Below are 25,093 nucleotides of genomic sequence, written 5' to 3'. Positions count from 1 at the left end.
CGTCGGTTGAGCAGCCGACGTTGACTGCACTAATTGCGTTTGAAGTGTACGAAAAAAAAAGAGAGAAAGAGAGAGAGAGAGAGATTGCGGACAATGAGGGTGGCGACGGATGAACAAATAAATCGGAGAGAAAAAAAAAGAGAAACAGTGCGCGCAAGTTTTTGAGCGCGACCGGCGACGTTCAAAGCTGATTGGCGAAAATTCGCACTCCATTATCACGTTCGTAAATTAGTTGTTATTACGAATGCCCGGAGGCGCGTCATATCTGTCTCTCTCTCTCTCTCTCTCTCTCCCTCTCTCTCTTGTTCGCGAGGAGATTGAATTTGTAATCCTTTATGCCGCGCGCCCGGCTTCATTAAAATTGTTTCGTGCGTAATTTGCGCGATCCGATGCGCGCGTTTTTATTTTTTCGGTGTCATTATCGCTAATTTTCCGCGAAACGCGCCGAAAAGGACCGATCGATCGGCTGGAATGACGATTACATTGTGTGTACATAGTCAAAAGCACATTCGTGCGCGAATATGATATGAATAATGAAATAAGCCGTTGCGTTAATATTACTACCCCGTTAGTTCGCAAAATGCACATGTATTATTAAAAATAAATAATAACAATAAGTAACTATAATATTTTTTATCATTAAAACGCGTTAGTCTTGTTTACGTTGTTCGGTGGAGAAATAAAAATTGCGAGTTGAAAAAAATATTTTTTATGAGTTGGAATAAAAATCAAACATTGCAAGGCGGAATTTTTTCATGACACACATTCAACATTGAAAATTTAACTAACTGCTCGAATGTACGCGCGCGATATTATTATACGCGTACGAAAGATTTGTTTTTCCTCGATTCTGCCGTCGCTGAGAATTCCTATTCAACTATTACACTACTGCGTTTGGCAAATAACTATATTTGTTCAATATCCAATACGTAAATTCCAGAGTACGAAATGCGCCACGCCGCGCACGCGCGGTGTAATAAATCACGCGACATAATGCTCGAATGTTTGCTTATGCGCGAGCTCGATATAATAGCTGGGTTAATAATTTCGCAGCCCAAGTTGTGGAGCGGTCTAGCATTGTTCGTTATGAATGCACACACACGCGCAACGCCGATAATAGTCACCTTTTCCGATCGAAATGACGAATAAAACAGCGTTTTGCGCGGACAACTTTATATCGTTGTCTATTGGAATGCTCTGTTTTGTACTTAGATATCGACTAGATACGGAAATGTAAAAAAAACAAAATCAGCTTATTTACTTTTATATTCTCTCTCTCTCTCTCTCTCTCTCTCTCTCTCTCTCTCTCTCTCTCTCTCTCTCTCTCTCTNCTCTCTCTCTCTCTCTCTCTCTCTCTCTCTCTCTCTTATTTCTCTCTTTAACGAATTTTGAATACCAGCACAACACAGGCGCACGCTATTATTGTTTTTATTTTATTTGTGTAGTGTTAGTGTAAACACAACCTGTCACACCGCGATGACAGGTATAGATATATACATCTTACAAATCATACAATACACATTAGAAAAATGTCAAAAGTAACGCGCATGAAAATCGAAATCAAAAATTAGTGAGAAAGAAAAGTGGAAAAACAATACGTGTCTCTCTTGATTCGTACAACATGAATCGAGAAACAGATCCGAGAAACGTCCAATCAGCGTCGAGATAAAACCGGCAATAATCAAGATCGATAGAATCGATTGTGATTATTTACACACGCTTTTTCTCTGGTAGGATTCAATATTTTATGACTTACCCGAAAAAATATTTTCTATTAACGCCAATAAATTCAATTTTATATAAAACGTGACCTAACACACACAAATAACATATTCTTTTATGAATATCCTGATATATTTTCAATATGAATAGCGCAGCGTTAGAAAAACATTCGTTTTTTATCTCACTCGCACTTTCTCACATTATTTTTCATTTCGGTGAATATTTTGATATAAAGTTCAATGTATTCGATTCTCTTTTGTCGCGATATGAGCACAAACTTACCGATTCGACGATATTGTATTTACTGTCACTGCTCTCTCTGCTGACTGACTGCTCCAATGAACGCTCTTCCCGTTCACACAAATCACACAATTAACTCGCGTCCGAGTTCATTTGCCGAACTACTTTTGCGATGCTTCTACGACGTTTTTTTACTCACGATCAAATTCGCGTTGCACTCAGAAGAAAAAATACGCGACATTTTGTACACCGGCCACGCGATCTACATGACTTAGCGCAAGGACTACCGAGGGACTTCACTCCGTTCCGAACGAAGCTCCGACGGAAGGTTAGAGTCGATTACGGACACGTCGAGAGCTATTAATCGCAATCGCGACCGCTAATTAACACCGCACGAGAGTCGCCCGACGTTTTAATCGACACTTCCGACTACCGGTAACACGCTTACAATTCGATGTGAGAGACAAAATCGCGAATTCTACAGAGGGAGAAAACTGGGAACGAGACGCGCTGCCGTCGCGACGCGAAATGCGCGGTGGAGGAGACCACCCGAGTCGAGGCACGGAACGCAGGGACGCCAATTCTAGGAAATAATGCCACAACAATGTCGAAAAACGCGTGCATGTTCAACGAGTTGTGCAATGTAAGTTAAGAATAATATATTTCGAGAGAAATATAATGCGTTTCTTAGATTTATATTGTTTGTGACACAATTGTTTTAAACACGGCAATATTTTCAATGCGAATTGTACGGTAAAGAGCGCACTTGTCTCCTGTATCCACTACTCGAGACACGCTTTTTCACATCATTTTTCACTCGAGTGAACATTCTCTAGTATAATATGTGTTTTATGTAGTTCACGGTGAGGACGTAACGGACGAATATGAGGAAAGCACGACAACGATGGATCGTAGAGAAGCAAATCGCAATTATAAAAAGAGAAGAAAACGGGATGAAAAAAAAAAAAAGCGAACAGGAAACACCGAGGAAAGTCGATGCATCGCGTATGTATACCTATATGTGTGTGTGTGTGTGTGTAGATGTTTTGTGCCTCTAAAATGAGGCGTTGCGCCAACCTGTTTCTCTCGCCTACTCCTGGCTTCGCGCTGTCGTCGTTCTCTCCCGTTCTGTTCCTCCATATGCTCTGTTGTTTCGTACGTACAAGCACGTAGTGCGCATTGAAAAAGGAGAATAATAACCACTTTGCTTCCCGTAATTGTTTCGGAGAAGTAATACTTCCGACAAAACCGACTCACTTGTTACAGGAAGAGAATACGTGCGACTGGAATTTTTATTTTTTTTTTTACAAAGTATATAATGTAGAGGAATATTAAGAGAAACATCAAGATGATCTTTTACAATATGTCCAATTACGGGACTAATTACACAACGTGACTGATGCGAGTAAAAATGCGAAAAAAACTATCGTGCGAAATTGAATTCGAGTCGCGATTCTTTTGTATACATGTTTTCTGGAATGTTTGTGACCAAAATGTCACGCGACAATCATCAATCTAAAAACTCGCAAACATCGAGAAAATCGCCGCGTCATCGAAAAAAACGATTTCGCAAATATCACTTCCAGATGTACAGAGTCCAAGATCGAAGACTTGCGATCCAAACAAATCCGTTATTCGCGTCAATTTCGCGCTGTGTGTGTTCGTCATTCGTTTCGTGATAAAAGATAAAATTAAAAATCCTGTTTGAAAACAAATCAAATAACTTTGAGACGACGATAAAAACATAAAAGAGACAGAGAGGGGGAGATACAATTAAGAAATAATTAAAAAATTCCTTAAGCGGAGAAACATTTCCAAATTTGCATATTTTACAGGTTTAAAAAAACCGAGAAGAGAAAGAGAGAGAGAGAGAGAGGGAGAGAGGGACTTGTAAACCTCATGCGATTTTTGCTCCGATACGTATTTGAAATTTACTCAGGTTACCGTTGAAACAAGATGCGGAGTCATCGAAGGTAACGATTTCGGGAATATCACTTCCGGAAACGAGCCCTACGATCGGTCGCGTCTTCTTGCGGTCCGGCGAGCCCGTTATCCGCGTCATCGGTCGTAATCGGCCATTGCCCGATAAATACATAACCCTCGTCCGACTCGCAATAAAGATAACATTCTTGCGCTTGCTATCGGCGCGGCGGTGGCCGCCGCTCCCTGTTTCGGCCTGAAGTGAGTTTCGGGATCCTTAAGATTTTTATAGCGGCAGCTCCTTGCGGGTCCGAGTCGTTAACCGGCTCGCGAATTCACCGCTTCTCTTCTTCTTTTTTTTTTTTTTTCTGTTTTATCATCGTTTATTATGCGCCACGAGTGGCTGACCCGCTCGTTCGCTGTGCGTCCGCGAAAGATCGCGAGCGAAGAGAGCGACGCGATAACTTCCGGGCGCGACGTTTATTGCGCAATTGCGCATCCGAAGGTTGTTTCGCACGGTCGTAGCGTCTCGAAAATTCGGACGTTACACTCTCGTATAAACGTTGTAGTAACATATAATTGAACCAAGGTTTTAAACGTATCTCGTATATACATGTAAAATTTCATAACGACGATTTTTATTTATGCTCGTAATCAAAAATACATATCACGCATGAAATATGCGCGTGTTTACAAATTACGTATTTCACTTCGGTATAAAGCGTTCGAAATATGTAAGCGCGACGGTGCCGCAAAGTGAAGCTTTGAATTCTCCCCATTGCAGTTCGAGGTGCAATTGCATCCGCACCGGGTCTCTTAACGAGTCTTGCGCGGGGGCTCTTAAGGCGACTTAATTGCGCGGAAATATCGGCCCAGAGGCATAATAAGACGGTCCTGAGCGAGGTAAAAAACAGACGTCGTGAAGAAGCCAGACCGAATTCGAACTTTATGCCGACAGTATTACAATCGGCTATTTAGAGCGCGAATCGTCGCACGTTATTACTTCGTGAACAATGTACATGCCCACTTTTAATTAGCGCGGTGAAGACGTGCACGCGGAAGACATGAATTCGCCGGTCGAGCGTAAAGAGGTGCGAATTCTCGTTACACGAAACAATGCGCCAGGCACCAATTAAGGATTCGTCCCTCGTGTTGCTTGTGGGTCCTAAAAATTCGCGTGAAAAACGAGGTTATCTCGATCGATTTGCCTTAATCAACGCGACAGCGATGTTTCCGGAAAAAAATTTTGGGAAAAATGGAGCGTGTAAGTTTTGAAAGATACGCAAAATCTCTATCTCGCAATAATTGACGCGCATTTTTTTTGTTTTGCAACGTTACCTTTTCGGACAATCTTACTTTTGTATTTATCAATCAAGTGACATGTTCTCTCGCGAGCAAGCAAGTAGAATTTAAATTTCTCTTTCTCTGTCTCCATCTATCCATCGTGTTTTTCCGGCGTGAAAGACAAGCGTTCGCGCGCGACTCGATAAACGGAGTTGCCCTAATTCGGTCGAGTCTCATCTGGAAAAGGAAACTACGCGTCTCTCTTTCTCCCGACACGAGTGAAGTTGCGAGCAAGCTTAGGCGCGCCGCGGGTTATTCTTCTCGGGAACAATATATCCGGCTTTAATTGCACCGGCTCCAACAACCTCTCGCTCGCTCACCCCGCGAGCCAAGAATCCGCGCAATGCGCCCCGTCGTTGTTTTACGCCGAGCTGCGAACTCTCAACATCCGCTTTCGAGCACGTTCCGGGGCTCACGATGGGGCGCGATAAAACTGCTTAGTTGGAAAAAATAATAAAGATGGGCGCAATTAAACTTTCAGCCAAACAACGGATTCAATCTAGATAACGAACTGATGTTACCCGATAGTGTCTCCTGGGATAGAAACACGGTAGCAACCGCGGTGCCACGAGTATGAAATCCGCGACGTGATGACGAAGAAAAGATGAAATGTAAAAATCTTCGAGTAAATTTTTTTCACACCGTTTTTTTTTTCTTTTTTTCATGTTTGTCACCGCATCTTTTCGCATCAGATAAACAGAGAAAAAAAAGAAAGAAAAATAAATAAATAATACAAATAATCGCACATGTGCTCGACAAGAGCGCGTTTGAATTTCCGTGCATTATTTCGAGTTATTACCGCGGCAAATGTGTTGTGGACGGTGATTCTCTTTTTGCGGAGAACTTTTAATGAAACGTTGCCGCTTGTGTTTTGATAACGAGCGCGATAGCAAACTCCGTTAATGTATTTTGATATAACGGACGTAATAGCGTGTGCGCGCTGGTCTCTTTCTCTCTTCCGCGCGCACAAACGAAGATAAAAAAAAAAAAAAAATGTGGGGGAAGGGAACGCGCGCGCGCATTGCGGTTGTACCGATCGCGGTATATGAGAAGCTATATCTATCTGCAGATAAAATAATTTAATAAAAAAAAAAATTATCGCTCTGCTCGGATGCCAGAATTTACTTTCAGGTAAAACGTCGCTGAAACATTTCTCGGACGTAAATAATTACTTTTCGAAATGTTCGATCAAAAAATATATATATTTGTTAAAATCTATTTTTTTGTTTTTTTTTTTTTTTTTNTTTTTTTTTTTAATAAATTGATGACGGCTATAACTTTGCGAAAAAAAAGAGAACGCACACCGACAGGGGTTGAAAAACAATTACCTCACATCGCGCATTTAGCGTTTCACCCTGACGTAGCACGTAGGCTTTAATAAACTTCATAAATCAAGTAGCAACGCGGTAGTTTCTTTGGCCTTCTTGCAACAATGCACGTTCGGATACCGTGCGCGCGCGCGCGCGCACGATGGTAATTACCAGAAAAAAAGGGTAGCCAACCCGACAGCGCGGAGAAAGCGGAGTTTCGCGTGAAACTTCGCAGGATAATCTTTCACGTTGCGCCCGGCGGAAGTGCATAATTCGGGGCTGTTCGCGGATTATGCAAACGAGCCACCGAAATGCGAGGTCGCGGAAAATACAATTCGGACGACGCATCGAGATGTTAATTTTCAAGAATCCACCGTATTATTAACAATTAAACAATAAATATATAAAAGTAACACATACATATATCTCTTTGAGTGTGATATTTGCAAAGCTCATTTTTCCAGGTTTACGCTTCGTATCGAATCAATTCGAAAGGCGTATCTTTATCTGAAAATTGTCAGGAAGCGCTCGAGTTACAACATTCGAGATCAATTAAGTATTAAACAGAAACACACTCCCCGTCCGATAATATTTGCAAAGCTCATTTCCTTCCCGGTTTACTTTACATCGAATTATCGCGAGAGTATCTTCCTGCGAAAACTATCAGGAAGCGCCGGCTGAGTACCGGCTCAACCCTCGACCTCTTCCTTGGCGTTTCGTGTTACAATTCCTTTCGCGTTAAAGCCACGCTGAATTATCAGGCTCTTGACCGATCGCTCGAATCAATTTCACAGTGGCAAGAAGTCGAACAGTCTTCACGGACGATAAGTATTGCTCGATAAACGACGCGCCGCGTCTCGCATCCTCCATCATCACACACCTACGATTCGCACGCACACACACGCGCGCCGCGTGTTAAAGAAGCGCACACGATCACAATAAAGCCGCAATCGTTATTACGACGCCGCAGTTACCGGAAGAATCTCGTCGCCTCCGCTGTATTATCGTCGTTGGCGTAAATGAGACGGCGGCCAATTCCGCCGTAAAGTCCCGCGCGATCGGGTCGCTATTACCGTGAGATGATAGCGTCCGAGAAGAAGAGGGAAGCATCCGGGAAGGGAGGGAAATACAACTTTCTCGCGGATTTTATATCGATCTATAGCATTGGACGCGCGAACAGACGCGACGCGGATGATCCGAGACAGCGCGCGCGGGTGCGAGGACGCGAGTTTATCCGTCGGTGATATCCGTCCCTGATATTAAATCGTATATCTTCGCTATAAATTTGAAGCGGCAAAATTGTTCGAGAAACACCCTCCCTTCTATCTGGGATCTTTACGCGTTACTTTTCCGAGAAACTTATACCGCGATATTATCCTAAACAATACTGCTCGCACACGACAGTAAATTTTTACGTCGCGATCGCGGGACACGATTGCTTCCTGCATTATGGAATGCAGTGACATTCTCTCTCTCTCTTTCTCTCTCTCTACGTGCGCGCGGTTCGTTTTCCGCTCCCGATGGTGTTATTTTTAGAGCAGCGCTAGCTACGGAAGCGCATGTATATTCGAACGATGTTAAATCATTAAACGTATAATTCAGAACGCGTCCGCGTGAACTGGGTTAATAATTCGAGTGACTCTGCAATTATATGTTTGCATATCACAAGCAGAGAGAAAAAGTACACTCATGATTGAGGACGGCGGAGGCGAAGGGGTTAATGGTAAACCCCGGCGATACATACATCGCTTAATCAGATTCCGAGTTTTGCAGTTGTAGCGGCAACTACTGCTGCCACACACGCTTTTACACATTTTGAAGTCAGATACGACTCGGCCGATAAGCGTTATTCATTGGGTCATGCTCTAACGTGTGCGTTCGTTCCCACCCACCTACCCCCTTCTCTCCGGCATCTACCTCATCGGCCCCGACCTATCTACGGCTTCGCGTAACGTTTCGCATTTAATGTACCGTAAAGCGGCTTACTTTGTGGCCGCCGTGTGTTACCACAGGACGATTTTGGCGAAAGAGTCGCGAATGGCTACACGGCGGCGCGCCGATATTAAATACAACGACCAAGCGCGTAATTAATGCCGATATATTAGTTGGATAAAGCTACAGCGCTACCAAACACTATGCGCGCACTATAATATGCCGAACATGGCGAATGTCGATTTTCCGAACCGGTATCAAACATAGCTCGCGCTATATATATATACACGTTCTCGGCTGCAAACACACACCGACGTATGCTAGCTAATATCTAACTTTGATCGCGATTGAACTATTATACACGGTATTTTATACAAACGCGTCGATATACAATTCTCCGAACGTTGTTCGAATAGAGAAAACAATGAAAATTGCAAACACGATTGCGGGAATATATAACGCCACAATATAACGCGGGCATGTGATTAGCGATCAGGGAAATTAAAAGTCAAAATCAACGATAAGAATCTTCGCGCGTGTCCTTGGTGCGTAAAGCGTCGCGGGGTGTAATGGCGAATGGGAAAAGAAAAGTTGGCTCGTTGCATATTCAATGGGCGATTTTCCGCCGAGGGATGTGAACGCTGACGAATATTTTCCACGCTTTAGCGATTTCTCTCGAGCGTGTTTTTTTTTCTCGCTTGACGAGCCGCGACGTTATACACCTTTTCGCTTTGTGTCCGCGCGTTGAGCCTTTCGGCGGGGAATCGCTGTGTTCCAATACGTCGGTGGTATCGCGATATACTTTATAAGGAGAAGCGTTTTACACGCGCTCGAGCAAGCAGCGCGGAGAGTTTACAAAGCGGTTTAAAGTTCGCCACGGTGAAGAAGCTCCGGTTTAATTTGGCGCGCATTAATGCGCCCGCGGGAACTTTGTCGTGAGCTTCCCGGGTCGTCGCAGCCAGGCCGAGGCTTTTTCTTTCCTTTCCATCGATCAGACGGGTCCGGAAAGAGGAAAAGTCCTCGACGGAGCGCGAGAATTTATTTCTCCTCCGGCCGCATAAAAATTTCTACGATGTTTTCAAATGTCGCGGCACGAATACTCGATAATTCTCTCGTTACGCAAAAAAATATATTTCTAATTTGATGATTAAATCTCGATTAGCACTGTTTATTCAATTTTTTACATTTTATAAAATAATTATTGATATTCTTATGAAGAACAAAAATAAAACAACTTTTTATCCTAAGAGTTCTTTATGTTTTTCCGATGTATTTAAAAATAATCCTTTGGGTAATATTTTTGAAGTAGCAGAGAGTTTCTCTCTATTTCGATACAAATTCGAGACAACAGTCATAAAATACGCTTTAATCTTCGCGACGTACATACACGTACATACTTTCGATAGGTTAATATGTATGTATATGTGTGTGTGTGTGTGTGTGTGTGTGTGTGTGTATATATCGTCGCATCGGGAAATCGATTCAGACAATTCGAATTCACAAACTACTACCGCGGCGGTACTGCAGAACCCGCTCTCGGATTTCAATCGCCGGAGAGAGTTCGCGTGGACGAACGCGCGCAGGCGAACACCGAGGCAACATCGGAGCGAGGTAGGTACGTATAACAACGGCGCGTCGCTTACACACGGATTTAACCCCCGAAAACCTTTCCAACGAACTGTACACGAATATGAACAAACCGAGACGCGGCTCGCCGGGAGAAAAGTCTGGGGTCGGCGGTTACCCCCAGAGACCAGAGGAGGTGGGATAAACGAGGAAGAAGAGATGGGTTTCAGCTTCTCTCAGAAGCCCGGCGCCTCGAGGAGTGAGTCGACTTAACAAAAAGGTCTCGAGCAGCGCTCGTATGAATGTTAACGAGGACGCGATCGAAAAAACGAAGAGACGAAGGGTGAAGAAAGGAGGATAAAACGAACTGGGGTTGATTTCAGGAGCGAACACGCGGATAAATCGGGTCAAGAACGCTGAAGGTAAAGTGACAAGAAGAAAAGAGAGGAGACAGAGGAACGGTCCCAGTCAAAGAAACGAGAGAGAGAGAGAGAGAGAGAGAGAGAGAGAGAGAAAGAGAGGGAAAAAGTGTGAGAAACCCATGGAAAAACGATGGAGAAACCGCGAGAAACAATCGGAACGATCGGAGTTGCGCGAAAAATCGTTTTGTTATCGCGACTCGCTCCCGTTTCGCGTCTTAATAAAGCCGCGCGCGTTTTTCTCACTTTTTTAGCGAAAAGCTGCCCGGCCAACCGCGCCTTCTTTTCTTTCCGTCCCTCTAAATCTACCATTATCCTTCTTTTATTGCTGCCACCGTAGAGGCCGCCAACACACAGGCCCGGTAGCCGAGAGTTGAAACGTAATCTATTAAATAGATCAAGCCATCTCCATTTCCCGGGACCTGGCGAACTCTCACACTCTTCCTTTGTCGTTTCTTCTTATTTTTCCACACGATATACGCTCGAGAAAAAACCAATAAACGCAACTTAGGAAAAAAAACAAGAAAGAAAAATACGTGCAACAGTTAATTACGAAACGTTTGACTGGAAGTGGTGTGTGGTGGTCGTCGCTTTTCCGAAACTACGCACGAAACCACCGAAAAAATATTCTATGTTTCAAGACAGCACCGTGTGTTATCGCGACTTAACTGGGAAAATACTCCCGATTACATTTGAATGCGGAATCGCGCGCTCGGAGCGCCTATATATCCCGTGGTACTTAACATACTGAGAAGAGATGGGAGCGTCATCGGAGCGAATGGAAGGAAGCGAAAGCGCGGCGTCGGTGGCTTATTCCGGAGTTATTTTTCACGGAGCGTTGAAAAATTGCCGTCACTCCCGAAATCGGAAATCGATTACACCGGCTGATTCTCGAGGAACGCGGCGGGGACCGAAACTGATGGCGTTTTCTCTTTATCCCGCCCGCGCCTTCGACGAAAACGCCGCCGGCTTCTCCTCCTCTCCTCGAGCGAGAAGATCCTTCGCTTCTTGACAAGAGATTGACGATAGATAGAGTCGTACATAAATCGCAGACGCGACTCGACGACGGCGAAACGAATTAATCCGCGCGAATGAAGATTTTTCGCCGAGCGAAAGAGGATTGGCGGCGCGCTTCGTGATTCGTTTGATCTTCGGCGCGCTGTTTGGCGAGCGATTTTAATATGCGCCGCTAACTCATTTCGTTTCTGCAAAGTGCATGTGGAATAAGCGCGAGATATCGCTGCACCGAGAGAAATATGAAAAGAAAACCGCGCGCTTTGTGTTTTCTCCGCGCGTCCTCCTCGCGCGCGTTTGATCTTCCGCGCCGGATAGAAATGATAATAATAATAATAATACGCGATTCTATCTGAAAAAGGAATTTGCGAAATGACGAGAATGACGAGAAGCAGTGATGAATGTACGAGAGAGGAATTAGTGTTGAAATCTTCATGTGCTTCGAAAATAAGCGCACGAAAGCGAGCTCGAGAGATTGAACATATCGCAATAAAAATGTGTACAAATCAAATTTCTTGACGTTGAAAACAACATTATAAGCTTGAAAGATATTTTTATTTTGATCAATTAATTTAAAAAATGTTAGAAGTAAAATATCAAGAATTATAATAAAATTGTCAATATTCGAGATGTATGTCAACGTCAAAGATGACACAGACTTAACTGTTATAGCAGTAATCACTGATACGGGCATCCGTGGTAAGTTTCCTACGCCGGCAATCATAACGTAAAAATAGAATTACGATATTCAATCCACAGAACAGAGCTATTAGATTATTTGAATGTGAGTTATATATGACGTTTTCTTCGCGTAACACACATTCAGATCTTCTTGACGTCGCATTGTTATCTTATACCCAAGCGTCGTTCCAGTCATCAAACAAGTATGCGACAATTTAGAACGGCGCCGAGATAGGAAAGTGTCTAGAAAATAATACAATATGTGTGACAAAATTATCTCTCTTTCGTTTTTGTCTCTAAGTGTTTTTTATCTAGTTATTTGATAAAAGAATCTGACGACACATTCTCTACAAAACGGTCAACAACATGTTCAATAAGAGCGGCAAAAAATTAATGTATGAATTGTGAAAACGAGTTTGTGGCAAATATTCGCCTCATCTGTGTGTTATTTGATACACAGTGTTATTCTCGACGTTGCAATTAAGCTCTCGCGTGTGAGAGAAAATAAGCTTGAACGCGATAAAAATTCTACGGCACGTATGTAAAAAGCGCGCGAAAGAAAAGAGAGAACCACGAAAAGAAGGGGGAGTTGAATTTTCAATTACACTCAAAAGGAGCGAGTAGCGTCGCGACGCGAATGGGAAATAGGCAAGAATCGCGCGTTTCGACAGTCATTTTTGGAGGGGAATCTCCCAGAACTGGGTCACGTACGGCGGAAGTGAACGTCACGCGAATTAGAAGTCCTCGCACCGCCTCGTCGCCGATGGAATTCGTGCGAAGAGGGAGCGGCGCGAGAGAACACATCCCCCGCTTTATTGAGATCGTTCTGGAAATACTAATGGTGCCGCGATACATTTGTGCGAGTCACCGTTTGAATAATTAATTCTTCGATGAGAATTATTTTGTGGAAAAAAATAAAATTGTTCTTTTTTTGTTTTACAAAAATTCTACAGCGAGCAATTTTTATTTTCTCCGTTCTACTTTTCTAACAACGATAGTAACACAATGATGTAAATATTTTTCTGATAATATTTAATATGTAAATATTTTTCTGACAAACAAATTTTTCAAATTCTTAACAGATTGCAAATATTTTTCCGATAAACAAATTTTGTTTAATTCTTAACAAATTGCGAGTACTGAACGCGCAACTATTTCTGTGTATGTGTGTGTGTATGTGTGCGATGTGTATAAAATTATATATCTATACGATATCTTTTGAGAGACACAGTGGTGCTTGATTCGGTTCGCTCGAGAATTGAAATCAGGATTTGACTCAAGAGCCATCACTACAGACGAAGTAGTCGCGCGACGCGGAGAAGATCACGACAATCTCTTATTTTCCGCGCGACCGATCCATTCGGCGCGAATTGGAAAACGCGAGCGGCAAGAGAACGAGGTTGTCTCTCCCGCTCGAGAACGGAAAAGACGCGAGATTTCGCTCGGTGAAGCTGCGTTCCACCGGGGTGGAAGACACTTTTCCAACGAAAAACTCGGCGCATGTCGCGTCGATACGATCGCGATTAATTTCACATTTATATCGAGACATATTGAAAATGTTTATATATATATATAAAGAAATTCTTGTTGAATCGATTTCGCCACATCATTCTAAATAAAGAAACAATGTCACGTTACTCTAAAAAAAAAAAAGGAACAATTTTTAGATAAAATCTACACAGCTGGAAAATCACAAACGGCCATTTAACTCTATATTTATTTACACACTGACCGGTTTAGAGAGATAAAAAGTAACTTTTAAAGTTGAAAATAGTCTCCTGGTTCCGTTTCTATTTTATATGAGTTGCGCGTGAGGTCGAGGCTCTCCATCTCTCTATCGATTGTTCTTATCGTCGTTATTTACATCCTCGTACTCACCATGTCGACGACCGAATCATTATGGCGAGCGCGTAAACCAACCCTCCTTTCCGCTCCCTTCCGCTGGTCTAAATTTAGATGAGCGGATCCGACACCGCACGCACTCGATGCGCGTGAAACTCATTGAACTCGGCGGTGACAGTACGAGAGGGTTAAAGCACAGAGTGAGATGAGAACGAAAGGAGACGAGAGAAAGGATGAGAGAGAGAGAGAGAGATGAGTTCCCGTTGCCGCTCGCACGTGGGTGGGAATCAGATTAGTCACGTAACGGCGGTTACGAACAAGGAATAACGCGGAAGGGCGATCGCCACCGCGTTTGTACACACGTTGGTTTCGGGAAACGCACACAGAAAGCAAGCTGTAAAACAATGCAAAACAACGCGAGGAAATGCCAGACGAATTTCGACCGCACAACAAGGGAAACAAAAAGAAAAAAAAACGCTCCGCGTTGTAAACATATGTAAAATCGGAAACAACAAACATAAATGGAAGATGAAAGCGAGCAAAGATAAAGCAACGCTATGAAAAAGAGATAAAAAAACAACGGGGGGAGGGGGGGGGAAATAAAAGAAAAAACGAATGAAATAACGTATTACTGCGAGAAAAAAAAGACGGAGAATGCGGGGAATAAAAATAAAGAGAAATGCGGGAAGAGAGGGAGATCGCAAAATTGGAAGTTCGAAAACGTAGAGGGGAAAAAAGAGAAATAAAAATGAAGGTAGAAGAAAATCGCGCGACTGTCTCGGGGATACGACGACTGCAGGGAAACGACGCGCGGCGAGAGACGTAAGGAGAAGACGACGGTGGATAACGTTGGCGGTGGAAAATGCGAGACCGGGCAAGGACGGGCGGGGTAATGCGCAGTAAATTGGGGCCGCCGCGTGTTGCCGATGTGCCACAAATCTTCGGGCACCGAGGTACGCCCGGTTAGGTGAACGAGAGCGAGGTGAAACGAAGAGAAGTCGTCGATTTTCGGACGGGGACGAATGCGAGTTCCGAGAGTCGTTCGGGGGTAGAAGTGAAAAGGGCACGCGGAGGGGAAGAGGTGGAGGTGCACGACGTCGTTCTCCCGAAGCGACGACCCGTTTCGTCCGACGAAACGAGCGTCGAAACAACAATGGACGACGCCAGAATTATTTTGCTTATCTCGGAGGCAACGCGCGTTTTCCGCATTGACGGCGCTTCGCAGAAAACGCGGAAGCGAAATTCGCGGGGCGTTCCGAACGTCCCTCGTAAATTTTGCGATTCCACGTACCTGCCTGAAAGTTAAAGTCACTTCGTCACGAAACGGGCGAAAATAACGTTGCGCTCGATATTGTATTCGTTCATATTTCAATACGCCGAAATTAGAACGAATTTCATGCGGAGAAAGAGAGAGAGAGAGAGAGAGAGAGAGAGAGAGAGAGAGAGAGAAAACAGTTTCGTCGACAGGTGGCCGAACAAACACACTGGCGTCTGAATACTCGATGCCGTTTTCTGTGTTCCCGTACATATTGAATTGTTATGACACACAGATTGTGATTACTCTCAGAAGATTATATATCGACCTAATTGTGATATATTGACAGAGTTGACGTGCAATTTCGTTTGACTAATTTCACCGCGCGTTCGCGTTTTCTTCTCGCGTTTTATAAATTCATCCCTTTCTCTCGTTCTCTCGACGTTTGTTGTTTGATATTTAATATGGTTGATATTTAATATGTTTACCGTGTTAAACTGAATGATAAATGTGTGTTTCAATAGCAAAATATAAAGCTTATTCTATTGTGTATTGCGTTTTGTAATAAATTCACTATAATATCTTCTATTAATATTTAATTGCGATATTAATTTTGCGCATCGTCCAATTAATTCATTAAATTCGAAGTACGTGCGTTTTCTGATTTGTTTATGGAATTTGAAGAATTACACAAACGTGGCACTGTACGTTTCAGCAAAACACGTTACATTCGCGCGTGTAACGATTAGAATAAAAAAAAAAGAAAAAATATATATATATATATATATATATATATATATACTAAATCTAATTTATGAAAAAAAATTCTCCAATCTCTCCTGAATTATTTTTTACGCATCGAACGTAGCTCGAAGATGGTTGGAGGAGCGTGAGAGCGCTTTCCTCCGAGAAATCTTATCTCGCGGAGAGGAACTCGTCGCCTCGAGGGGACACGGCGCAGTCTGTAATCACGTGTTGTCCACGATGCTTATTATCTCGATATTGTGCCGAGTGTATAATAGTATTACCGATTTATCCGGTGTAAATATTAATTGTCCGGAATGCGCCACGGCGACGTAAGTGGCGGTCGTAAATCGCCCGGCAGCGCCTCCCCTTTGCCGCGCTTATAAATCCTCGTCGTCGGGGAGCAACAAAGGGAGGGCAGAGAGAGAGAGCAAAGAGAAGATGAGATCTTCATAGTGGTCCTAGGTGGTCCAGGTGGATCGGCAGAAATAATAACGTAAACGGCAATTACAGGCAACAGTGAATGTGTGGCCGAGGTTTCGCGGTCGGTAATTATAAGCATCGATCGGATTGATACGTTCGATGGTGAAAAGTAATAAATAATTAGAGTACGTTCATGCTATAAAAACTCTTCCGATAATACACGCTACTCTCGTGAGGATCGACTTATTTATCTTTTCATTGTTTATTCACCGTTTGTGTTATATTCGAACATATATATTGTTTATGTACAAAACAAATGTAGACTGTATCGATCTAACGTGTGATTAAAATTTCGATCGACGATTCTCAATTCTGATAATCCAATTGAAGTCCCTAACGGCCCGGAATATTCCGCGTCGAGGCGCGGAACATATTGCTTTTATTGCCGAATGGGTAAGAGCCGGAAATTCCGGCCTCCGTAAAAATGTTAGCGGCGCGATGTAATCGTGAACGAAGTAGCCACACGAGCAAACGACGTCTTTCGGCGCCGCGCCGATAGCCGCCGCGCTGCAAATTTTATCGCGCGTTATTCGCGAGGTCAGCCCCGATCGAGATCATCCTACCCGTCGTTAACTAACGTTTTACAACGGCCATCAGGGTAGATTACAAAGTGGCGGGCTATCAGAGGTTTTTACGTAATTTTTCGGAACGCTCAATGTACTTATGCGCTCGCTAAGAGGAAGGCGTTTTCAGTTTTACGACGGGCGGAGCGGCTACTAAAAAACTAATTGCTGGAAATAACTGAAATAACGCGTATACTTAACTGAGATACAGGAGAAAGGTGTGGCGAACGAAGGAATTTTAACACTATTCGGTTTCTAATAAAGTTTTCAGCGAAACGAAACTGATAAGCAATTTAAACTCGCGGTCAACATGAAAGACCTCTCGTTATTTCCTGCACGCGTGGAATTGACGGATAAAAAATTATAAGAATTTTTTTGCGATTAATAATTTCACTGAGTTTCGAATGAGTTTGTAATATATCTTATTCTCTTGTATAAAAAAAATCTATGTGTACCGCGAAGTGCGTGTTTTAATATCGAACGAGTCGAATCGAAAACGGTAAGATCGAGAGAGTAAATAATGACAGAAAAGCGATTTTGAGACAGTTCGTCGTACACGTGGAGAAAATTAAAAACGTGACTAAAGTAAAGTCACGTGACAGGAAAGAGTAGAAAAACAACACGTGACTAAAGTAACGTGACTGTAATTTATATTATATATAACATTAAATAATATATATATATTATACATATAATTTATTATATATTTATATTATACTTTATATTGTATATTATATGTATTATATACATACTACCGTAGGTAGTAAGGTCACTGACCTCGGCCGCGCGATCTTGGCGGGGTCACTGACCTCGGCTGCGCGACCTTGGCGGGATCACTGACCTCAGCCGCGCGACCGCGGCGAAGTCACTGACTTTGATCACGTGATTACGGTGTGTGTGTGTGTGTGTGTGTGTATTATATATAGATATAGAATATTATATATTATATATATAATATTCTCTTTTTTACTCTTTTCCCTGTCATGTGACTTTAGTCACATGGTGTTTTTCTACTCCTTTCTGTCATGTGTTTACTTTACACTCACGTGTTGTTTTTTTCATTCTCCTCTTTTTCTTTTATTTTTTGAGTTTGATTTTTATGCGTTATTTCTGACATCTCTCATATGTACATCATGTGTATTATACGGTTTGTAAGACGTATATATTATAGCTGTCATCGCGGTGTCTGATTGTGTTCACTGACAAAATACGTTAAAATAAAAATAATAATAGCGTGCGCGTAACGCGAGCCTGTGTTGTGCTATTACACATTACGCGCAATATAATTTTTCTCTTCCGATTTCTATTTAAGATTAAAAATTTCCATAATGTTATTTTCTGGAGAAAATCAAGCAAAAAAAAACAATTTATAATTAAAATAAATATCATCTTCGTGTAACTCGGGAGATGGACAAAAAATGCGTGGGTAAACAAATGTGAACAAATAAACGAGACAAAAATTTTATAAAAATATGCAAATGTAGGTTGCGCCAACTTCGCGCAGCTAAAATACCGCGCTGTCGCACTTGCGGTTGTATACCTACGTGGTTATGTACGTGAGCACAAGGAACCTGTTTCTCAACATAAACGATCGCGTTGGCAATTCCCTGCCGCTCGTATATCGCGACTCCGCGCGCCGCGGAAACGCAGTCGAAAACGATATCGATTCCACGACGTCCTAAATCTCTATCCACCTTGGGGAGGCGCACAAAGCCCCCGGTCTGAGCCTCGGCGGCGCACAATGCGAGCGATTTTGATTTATCTATCGTTTGGGTTACAGCGCGCAAGCTCTTAGACGCGCGTGTGCGTGCGTGCGTGCGTGTACTCGCGCGTGCACGTAACCTCTACAAACGGAAAGGGAGTTAGCTGGAAGGGACCGAAGGCAGAACACTGGAAACGCAACTGCGGTGATGGCTGCATGAATTGGGCGCACCGGGGTGTACGATAATCGCAAAGGAACAAGAGAGGAGGAACGTTGTCTCCCTCGAACCCTCTCGAGGTTTCATCTCTTCCTCCTTCTGACCTCTGTGTACGCCTCAATTCCCGACCCCTCCTTCTCAATACGTCGGGCCTGAAATCGCTTCTCTCGCTCGTTAATGCTCACGTGTGTGCTCAATGTGCGTCGTTCTATTCCCAACCCTATCGGCCTAGGCAGCCCTCTGTCTTCCCTATCTTCCTTTATTCACAGAATATCTTCGAATGTCGAAATATGCGGCGCGTCTACTGCATCTTGACTCAACTATACGAAGCGCGTCTTTACTGTGTGTATTAGAATCGCAAACCTACAAAAACACAAAACTAATTCCATTATTATACATTTTTACCCCCGTCCGAAAATTTCTGAGAAAAAATAATTTGTTGCTAATAAGTTTTTAAATTTTTTATCAGCAAACAGAAAAAAATTATACGTGTTTTTATGGAATTACTCTGTTTTTTATATAGAAAGTGTTTTTACGAGTCTGAGACGCGACACTTGGCTGTCGTTTTGTAAACACGCGTCGCCGATGTCGCAGGCACTCGAATTTTTTTCCCGTCGGATTTATGAACAGAAAATAACGCCCTTTCGCCGCGCGCGCGCGCGCCGGCTGGCGTTTGCCTCGACACCGCGGGGTTTTTCTTCAACTTCCGCGATCAGTTACACGTCGTCGGAGATTGCAGCTGGGCGGCCAGCCGGGCTAATATGCGAGCGAGGAAATGGTCCCGGGAGAAATTTGTAGGCGCCGCTGTTGGCACGCCTGAGCGGAATTCTTTCCGACGTAACACCCGACGTCCCGAAAAGCCGCAACTTTCACGTACGTGGCGACAAAAAATACGAACGTGATTGAAGCTACAAAAATATACGCTGAAAATATGTGAATCGCTTGAAGATGCGCGGAAATAAAAAATCTCAAAATCGAAATTACTTGCTTGTGTGGAAAGCGATAAAATGTATGGACTATTTTTCGCGCTCTCGTCTCTACGTAATTTACGTCAAAGATATTGATCAAGTGTCTGTAAAAAGCGCAGAATTTCTAGCTTGTTACCGAGCGCTTACCAAGAAACTTTGCCGCGATACACAGCAAAACACACACACACACACACACACGTAATAAGCGAAATCTCCTAAATCAATTAGCACGAGAACGGTTTAATTCTACGAGCGTGCTACGGTGTGTTCCCGGACTTAACATGCCGGCCGAAACCTCCCATCTATCTCGCGGGGTTTTCCCGGGTTTACGGCAACAACGATCTTCCGCCTTCTGCGCGTACACGTCACAGCTACTCCCATTCTCGTTATTAACCCTTTCAAGACGATTTTTGTTTGCTCGTTAAAATTTATGGAAGGATTTGCACCCAAAGTCTTGAAGTATGGTACAATTAAGTTTCTACAAAGAAGAGAGCAACTCGATAACTAAATATCAATATGAGACGTTAACACGTAACGTAGTAACATTCTGTTGAAATAAAAACATTATTATGCGGTAAAACACTCCGTTTTGTACTTGGACAACACAATCGCGATAATTGATAATCTTATCATTTAATTAACGTCTTATTTCCACGTGGATAGGTACAATGTTCGGTTTAAAGAGCCGGTTTTAAGAAAGTTCCGTCGCCATTAATTTCCCGGCAACAAAGCCGGGCGCTCGATCCTCCTCCGGCAAGCGCTCGCGAATGTGACAATTTAAAATGTCGCTCGCTGCGAGGCTTTAAAGCGAACACGCGAAAGGCGCCGGGATGCAAAACTGGCTTCTGCCTGCGGCGGCGCGAGTCGCGCCTTCGCGAGAAGCTCCTGCACGTCGCGCGTAAATATCCGCGCGCGTTGTACCCGGCTCCTTAATTGGCGCATGGATCCGGGGAGGGGAAAGGGGAAATTCACATCTCTCCGAGCGGGAGGTTCAGCCGCGGCGAGAAGGAACCGCGATCCGAAATCGTAAATACTTTCTTGCACACTCACCTGCAAGGTCACCTGCGAAGACGGTGCAGTTGGTTAAGAGCCACGCAAGTAGCAGCCCAAGGATCGGAACTGCTCTGCGTAGACCCCTGCGGCACTCCATTGTGAAGTTCCGAGCTCCGACTACGCCTTCTGCAAGCAAAAGAAACGATTACAATAACCCACGCGTGGTGGCAGCTCCTGATATTCTCGCGCGCGTCGCGATTTCCGAGAAAACACATGCGCGCGTGTTATTATTGCGTCTACGTAAATCGCGTACTTTATCAGACAGGATTGTTCGCGGCGTTTTTATCACGCGGACCCGCGATTACGTGAAAATCGCGATACGCGCGACCGACGGTGGAAACAGATTCGAGTCGAGATACTCGCGCCGCTCGCGTCGTCGTAAAGTAGATTAAGATACAGATAGATAGTGTTAAAAATATGAAACTGGTGTGTGGTGGTATTAATAAAATTTGAAATATATTTATGACAACGATACTCGTAAAGGAAAAATTAAACCTCTACTCACACACACCGCACACAACAAAAGTTAATACTCGTGATATTTATTAATCTGCGCGAACTGTATAATTCTTGGCACCTAAACCGAACCACTGACGATGTGCTTCTAAAGTTGTAACAAGAATCGAAAAACAAATTAGTCAGGGCCGTCGACAGGCTTGTCGACAAACAACATTCGGCAATGTTCGTCGTAGACTCAGAGTTCGGCTATTGGCGTGGCTAAAGTTGTAACAAATGGAAAAATAAAAATATGATTTTTTTTTCTTCACTTTTTTTTCTACTAAGAAACTCGAATAAATTTTTATTGATTCACGTGAAATATGGCTGCAAACGTGAACCACACACACGCACACATTTTCATTTCGTTCTTTTTTGAATCACACAATCCATGTCGTAATTCGTCTTGTTTCGGTCCGTTTGCAACGCACGTTGTTTTTATTCGGCAGCATCGCGTTGTGTTCGCGCGCGGTTCGCAAATTTCGAAATGCTGACGCCAAAATTGTTTTCCTTTTTCGCCTTCGTTAACCCACATTCACGCGAACGCGCATACAAACCAACCAACCCTCTGCATCCCCTTCGCTTCGCTTCCCGACGCGCGGATTAAGCTGATTTATGGTGTTTACCGGCGATGCTCGCTCGATTTTTCCTGCGGCATCGTTGCGCGAGCGCGTCGTCGACCTATCGGTTAAAAAAACACAAAAAAAACCGCGTGAAATTTGCGCGAGGAGAAAAGGACGCGTTGCATCATCGCGCGCGCGAAGAGAGGTAGCAGACGTGACACGTGTGGATTACGTGTGCGAAATTGCGCGTTCTCGTCGCGAAAATGTTAAATCTTGAGCAAAACACGTCCGCTTACTCGTGTAAAAGAGAAAAAGAACATTACGTAAGAGGATAAAGACGGTGCAAAAGAAGTTAAAAATACTAATATCCACATTCGAAAAATATTTTTAGCTCAAGAAAATATTTTAGAGAGATTTATATAGCTTAGAGAAAAACTGTCGAAAAATCTTTTGGGTTTGTGCACGTCGAGATATTTCGTGACGTTGCATTCGCAGAATATGCGACCGACAAAATTTGTATAAAAATTCTAAAAATTATCATATTCAGAATTGCGATATTGAATAAACATTGAAGAAAACGAGCTTGCTAATTCATAACATTTTTTTCTTTTGGCTCGCTATCTTTCAAATTCGGTCTGTGTGTGTTGACATTTTGTCGAATTAACATTTACCGGAATTTTATTTATGTGGAGAGGATCTCCGTAATCAAAAAGCACTTCAAAAACCACTGCACGACGGAGGGAGAAAGAAAGAGAGAGAGAGAGAGAAAGAGAGAAAGAGAGAAACTCAGTGACCCTTGAGTGCATCTTGAAAATGTCAGATATTATACGAGATGTAGCTTCCGCTCAAAAATCCGTCGAAAATGTCGAGATCTCCGCGAAGCAAGATCCGTAGCGCGGCCGTATATCGCGAGTCAACGGGCAACCATCTCGATTATGACCGACAGAGGGGAAGTTCATCGAGCCGCGACCACCGCGTGCGCATCACAGTGGACCACTCCGCAGATTGCATCGGGTTGGATTGCTGCGATGCTTTTCCGTGGCCGCGCGGAAGAGCAGCGACGCGAAAAAGCATCTGGAGCGCTGCCAGTTCGTTTCGAGCGGATCGCGTTAATTTTTCCGGCGAGTCTAATTAAGTCCGTCTCTTTCTCTCTCTCTCTCTCTTTCTATCTTTCTCCCTTTTCCTTCCTCTTCACTCTTTCGTAACACTCGTCCTCTTTTTCTTCCTCTTCTGAATGCCGCCGGTATTCAACAGCAACGAACGAGGAAGTCGCGTAGCAACGCGATTATCGCCGAAACATCTGTAAACTCCAGGAGTAACGACGATAATTGAATGCGTCGGCTATTTCCCTCTCTTTCTCGCTCGCGCATTGAACAAACGCGGATCCTCGCGCACGTACCGTGCATTACGCATAATTAATCCGACGATGCTATCTGCTCTAACCTCGTATTCCGAGTGTTCGTCGCGCGAATAGAATCGGCGATGCTCCTTTCATCAATGCTCTTACCCTTTCTCTCCCTTTCCTCCCCTCCCTCTCCCCCCGTTGTTGCTCTCGCGATGTAACACACGATGCGTACGTGTGTGTCGACGCACCGTTGCGATAATCGCGATAAGCTCGATGACAACGCGATTCGCATCTCGGCGGAGAAAGAGGGAGAAAGATTGTTTTATTAAAAAGAGAAGAGAGCACACACAGAATGGGGAGGGGGGGGGGAAACAGAGAAGCGGGAAAGAGGATGTATACACGCGGATGTATATACGCGACACAATCGAAACGAGCGGTAATCTCGCGGCGACCATTAATTTTTTTTTTTTTTCTGCCTTCTCAGTGCTATTCCGCAGCCGTGGATTTTTCCGATCGGTAATCGAGCGCCTTTGCGAGAAATTCCCGACGACGCGCGTTTCGCGACGGTGCGCCTCTCCTCGAGGATTCTTCTTCTCTTTCCAGGCGCTTTTATCGAGCCGAACCATCGCTCGCCGCGTTTCAGTTCTCCTCCGAGTCGATTCTCCAGAAAAAAAAAAAAATAAAAAAAATTCATTCGAACGCAGCCAAGCTGCTTGCATATTTGGCGCCCGAATTGTGCATCGAGGAAAAAAAAGAAGCGCTATAACGATAAAGAGCGAGTCATTTATTGAACGCGGAAAACGAAAATCTGCTGCGGCGATGTTCTTCGATTTGTGCTCGCAAAGTTCTTCGATAGCTATTGAGAAATCTGCTGACTCATGTAATTTGCTACTATTTCCAATAATTCTTGCAACTTTACGGTATAATTTTTGTCTTAATTATCTTTATATCATATGATATTTTTATACAGATTTTTCCGCGAAAATGGTAATTTTCTTTAGAGAGCACACGATATTCGATAATTATTTACAAAGTGGGCCTCCTTATCAATTTCAATGAACTTGAAACATGTTGTTAAGGACGTTTTTTTTCGACATGTATATCAGCGTAGGCCGATTCTCTTTAATGCAATGCATCAATTCCGTACTTCTGTTCTTTGTACGAAACGATCTCATAATAAATGCCGCCAAAGAACATTTCGGAATTGCCGCGGTGTAAGTTCTCTGGTTTTCATTCCCCTAGAGAGCTCAAAGAGATTTCATTTTAAATGAAACCGGCGCAGTTGTGAAATTCAAAATATAATTCGGACTTTCCGCGCAAACCTGTTTTTCAGGGAGTCTTTCCCGAATTTTCTAATAAAAATTCCGCTTGTGTCTTGTTCTTCGCGCACATTTAATTTTTGTAAACTTTTTAAAAGCTCATAAGCTTTGCATTTAGTCGCGTTAATCATTTTTCACGATTATAATAATTGCAGCAACGGAGCAACGTTTCCCTTTGTGTCGGTTGTCACACAGATAGTGACTTTGTAAAGCTTCAATATAACGCACTTTAAAACCAATAAATAATTCGATATAATAATTTCCACATATCCCGTCAGTTCTTTTCTCTTTGTGTCGGACAAGTGACGTGCCGCCGCCACACCGCGGACCGTCCGGATGAAAACATAAATCTACATATTATTAAAGCAGCGGCGATCAAAGCGATCGAAATAATGC

At 43.4% G+C, this 25,093-nt stretch overlaps 1 protein-coding gene across 5 annotated transcripts in view; it reads right to left on the bottom strand.

Annotated features, from left to right (window-relative positions):
• Window positions 1-25,093, bottom strand: part of LOC109857050 (latrophilin Cirl-like) — a 304,697-nt gene that overhangs the window by 218,879 nt on the left and 60,725 nt on the right. For all 5 annotated transcript variants that reach the window (XM_020432952.1, XM_020432957.1, XM_020432956.1 and 2 more), the window contains exon 2: window positions 20,973-21,101. In XM_020432952.1, coding sequence (XP_020288541.1) covers window positions 20,973-21,072 — 100 coding nt within the window. In that variant the 5' untranslated portion in view covers window positions 21,073-21,101. The remainder of the gene's footprint in view (window positions 1-20,972; window positions 21,102-25,093) is intronic.

The sequence above is a fragment of the Pseudomyrmex gracilis genome, unplaced genomic scaffold (assembly GCF_002006095.1).
Source record: "Pseudomyrmex gracilis isolate BER0280 unplaced genomic scaffold, ASM200609v1 scaffold_142, whole genome shotgun sequence".
Classification (NCBI taxonomy): domain Eukaryota; kingdom Metazoa; phylum Arthropoda; class Insecta; order Hymenoptera; family Formicidae; genus Pseudomyrmex; species Pseudomyrmex gracilis.
The sequence above is the reverse complement of the archived record's forward strand: the minus strand, read 5'-3'. Positions and strand labels throughout refer to the sequence as shown.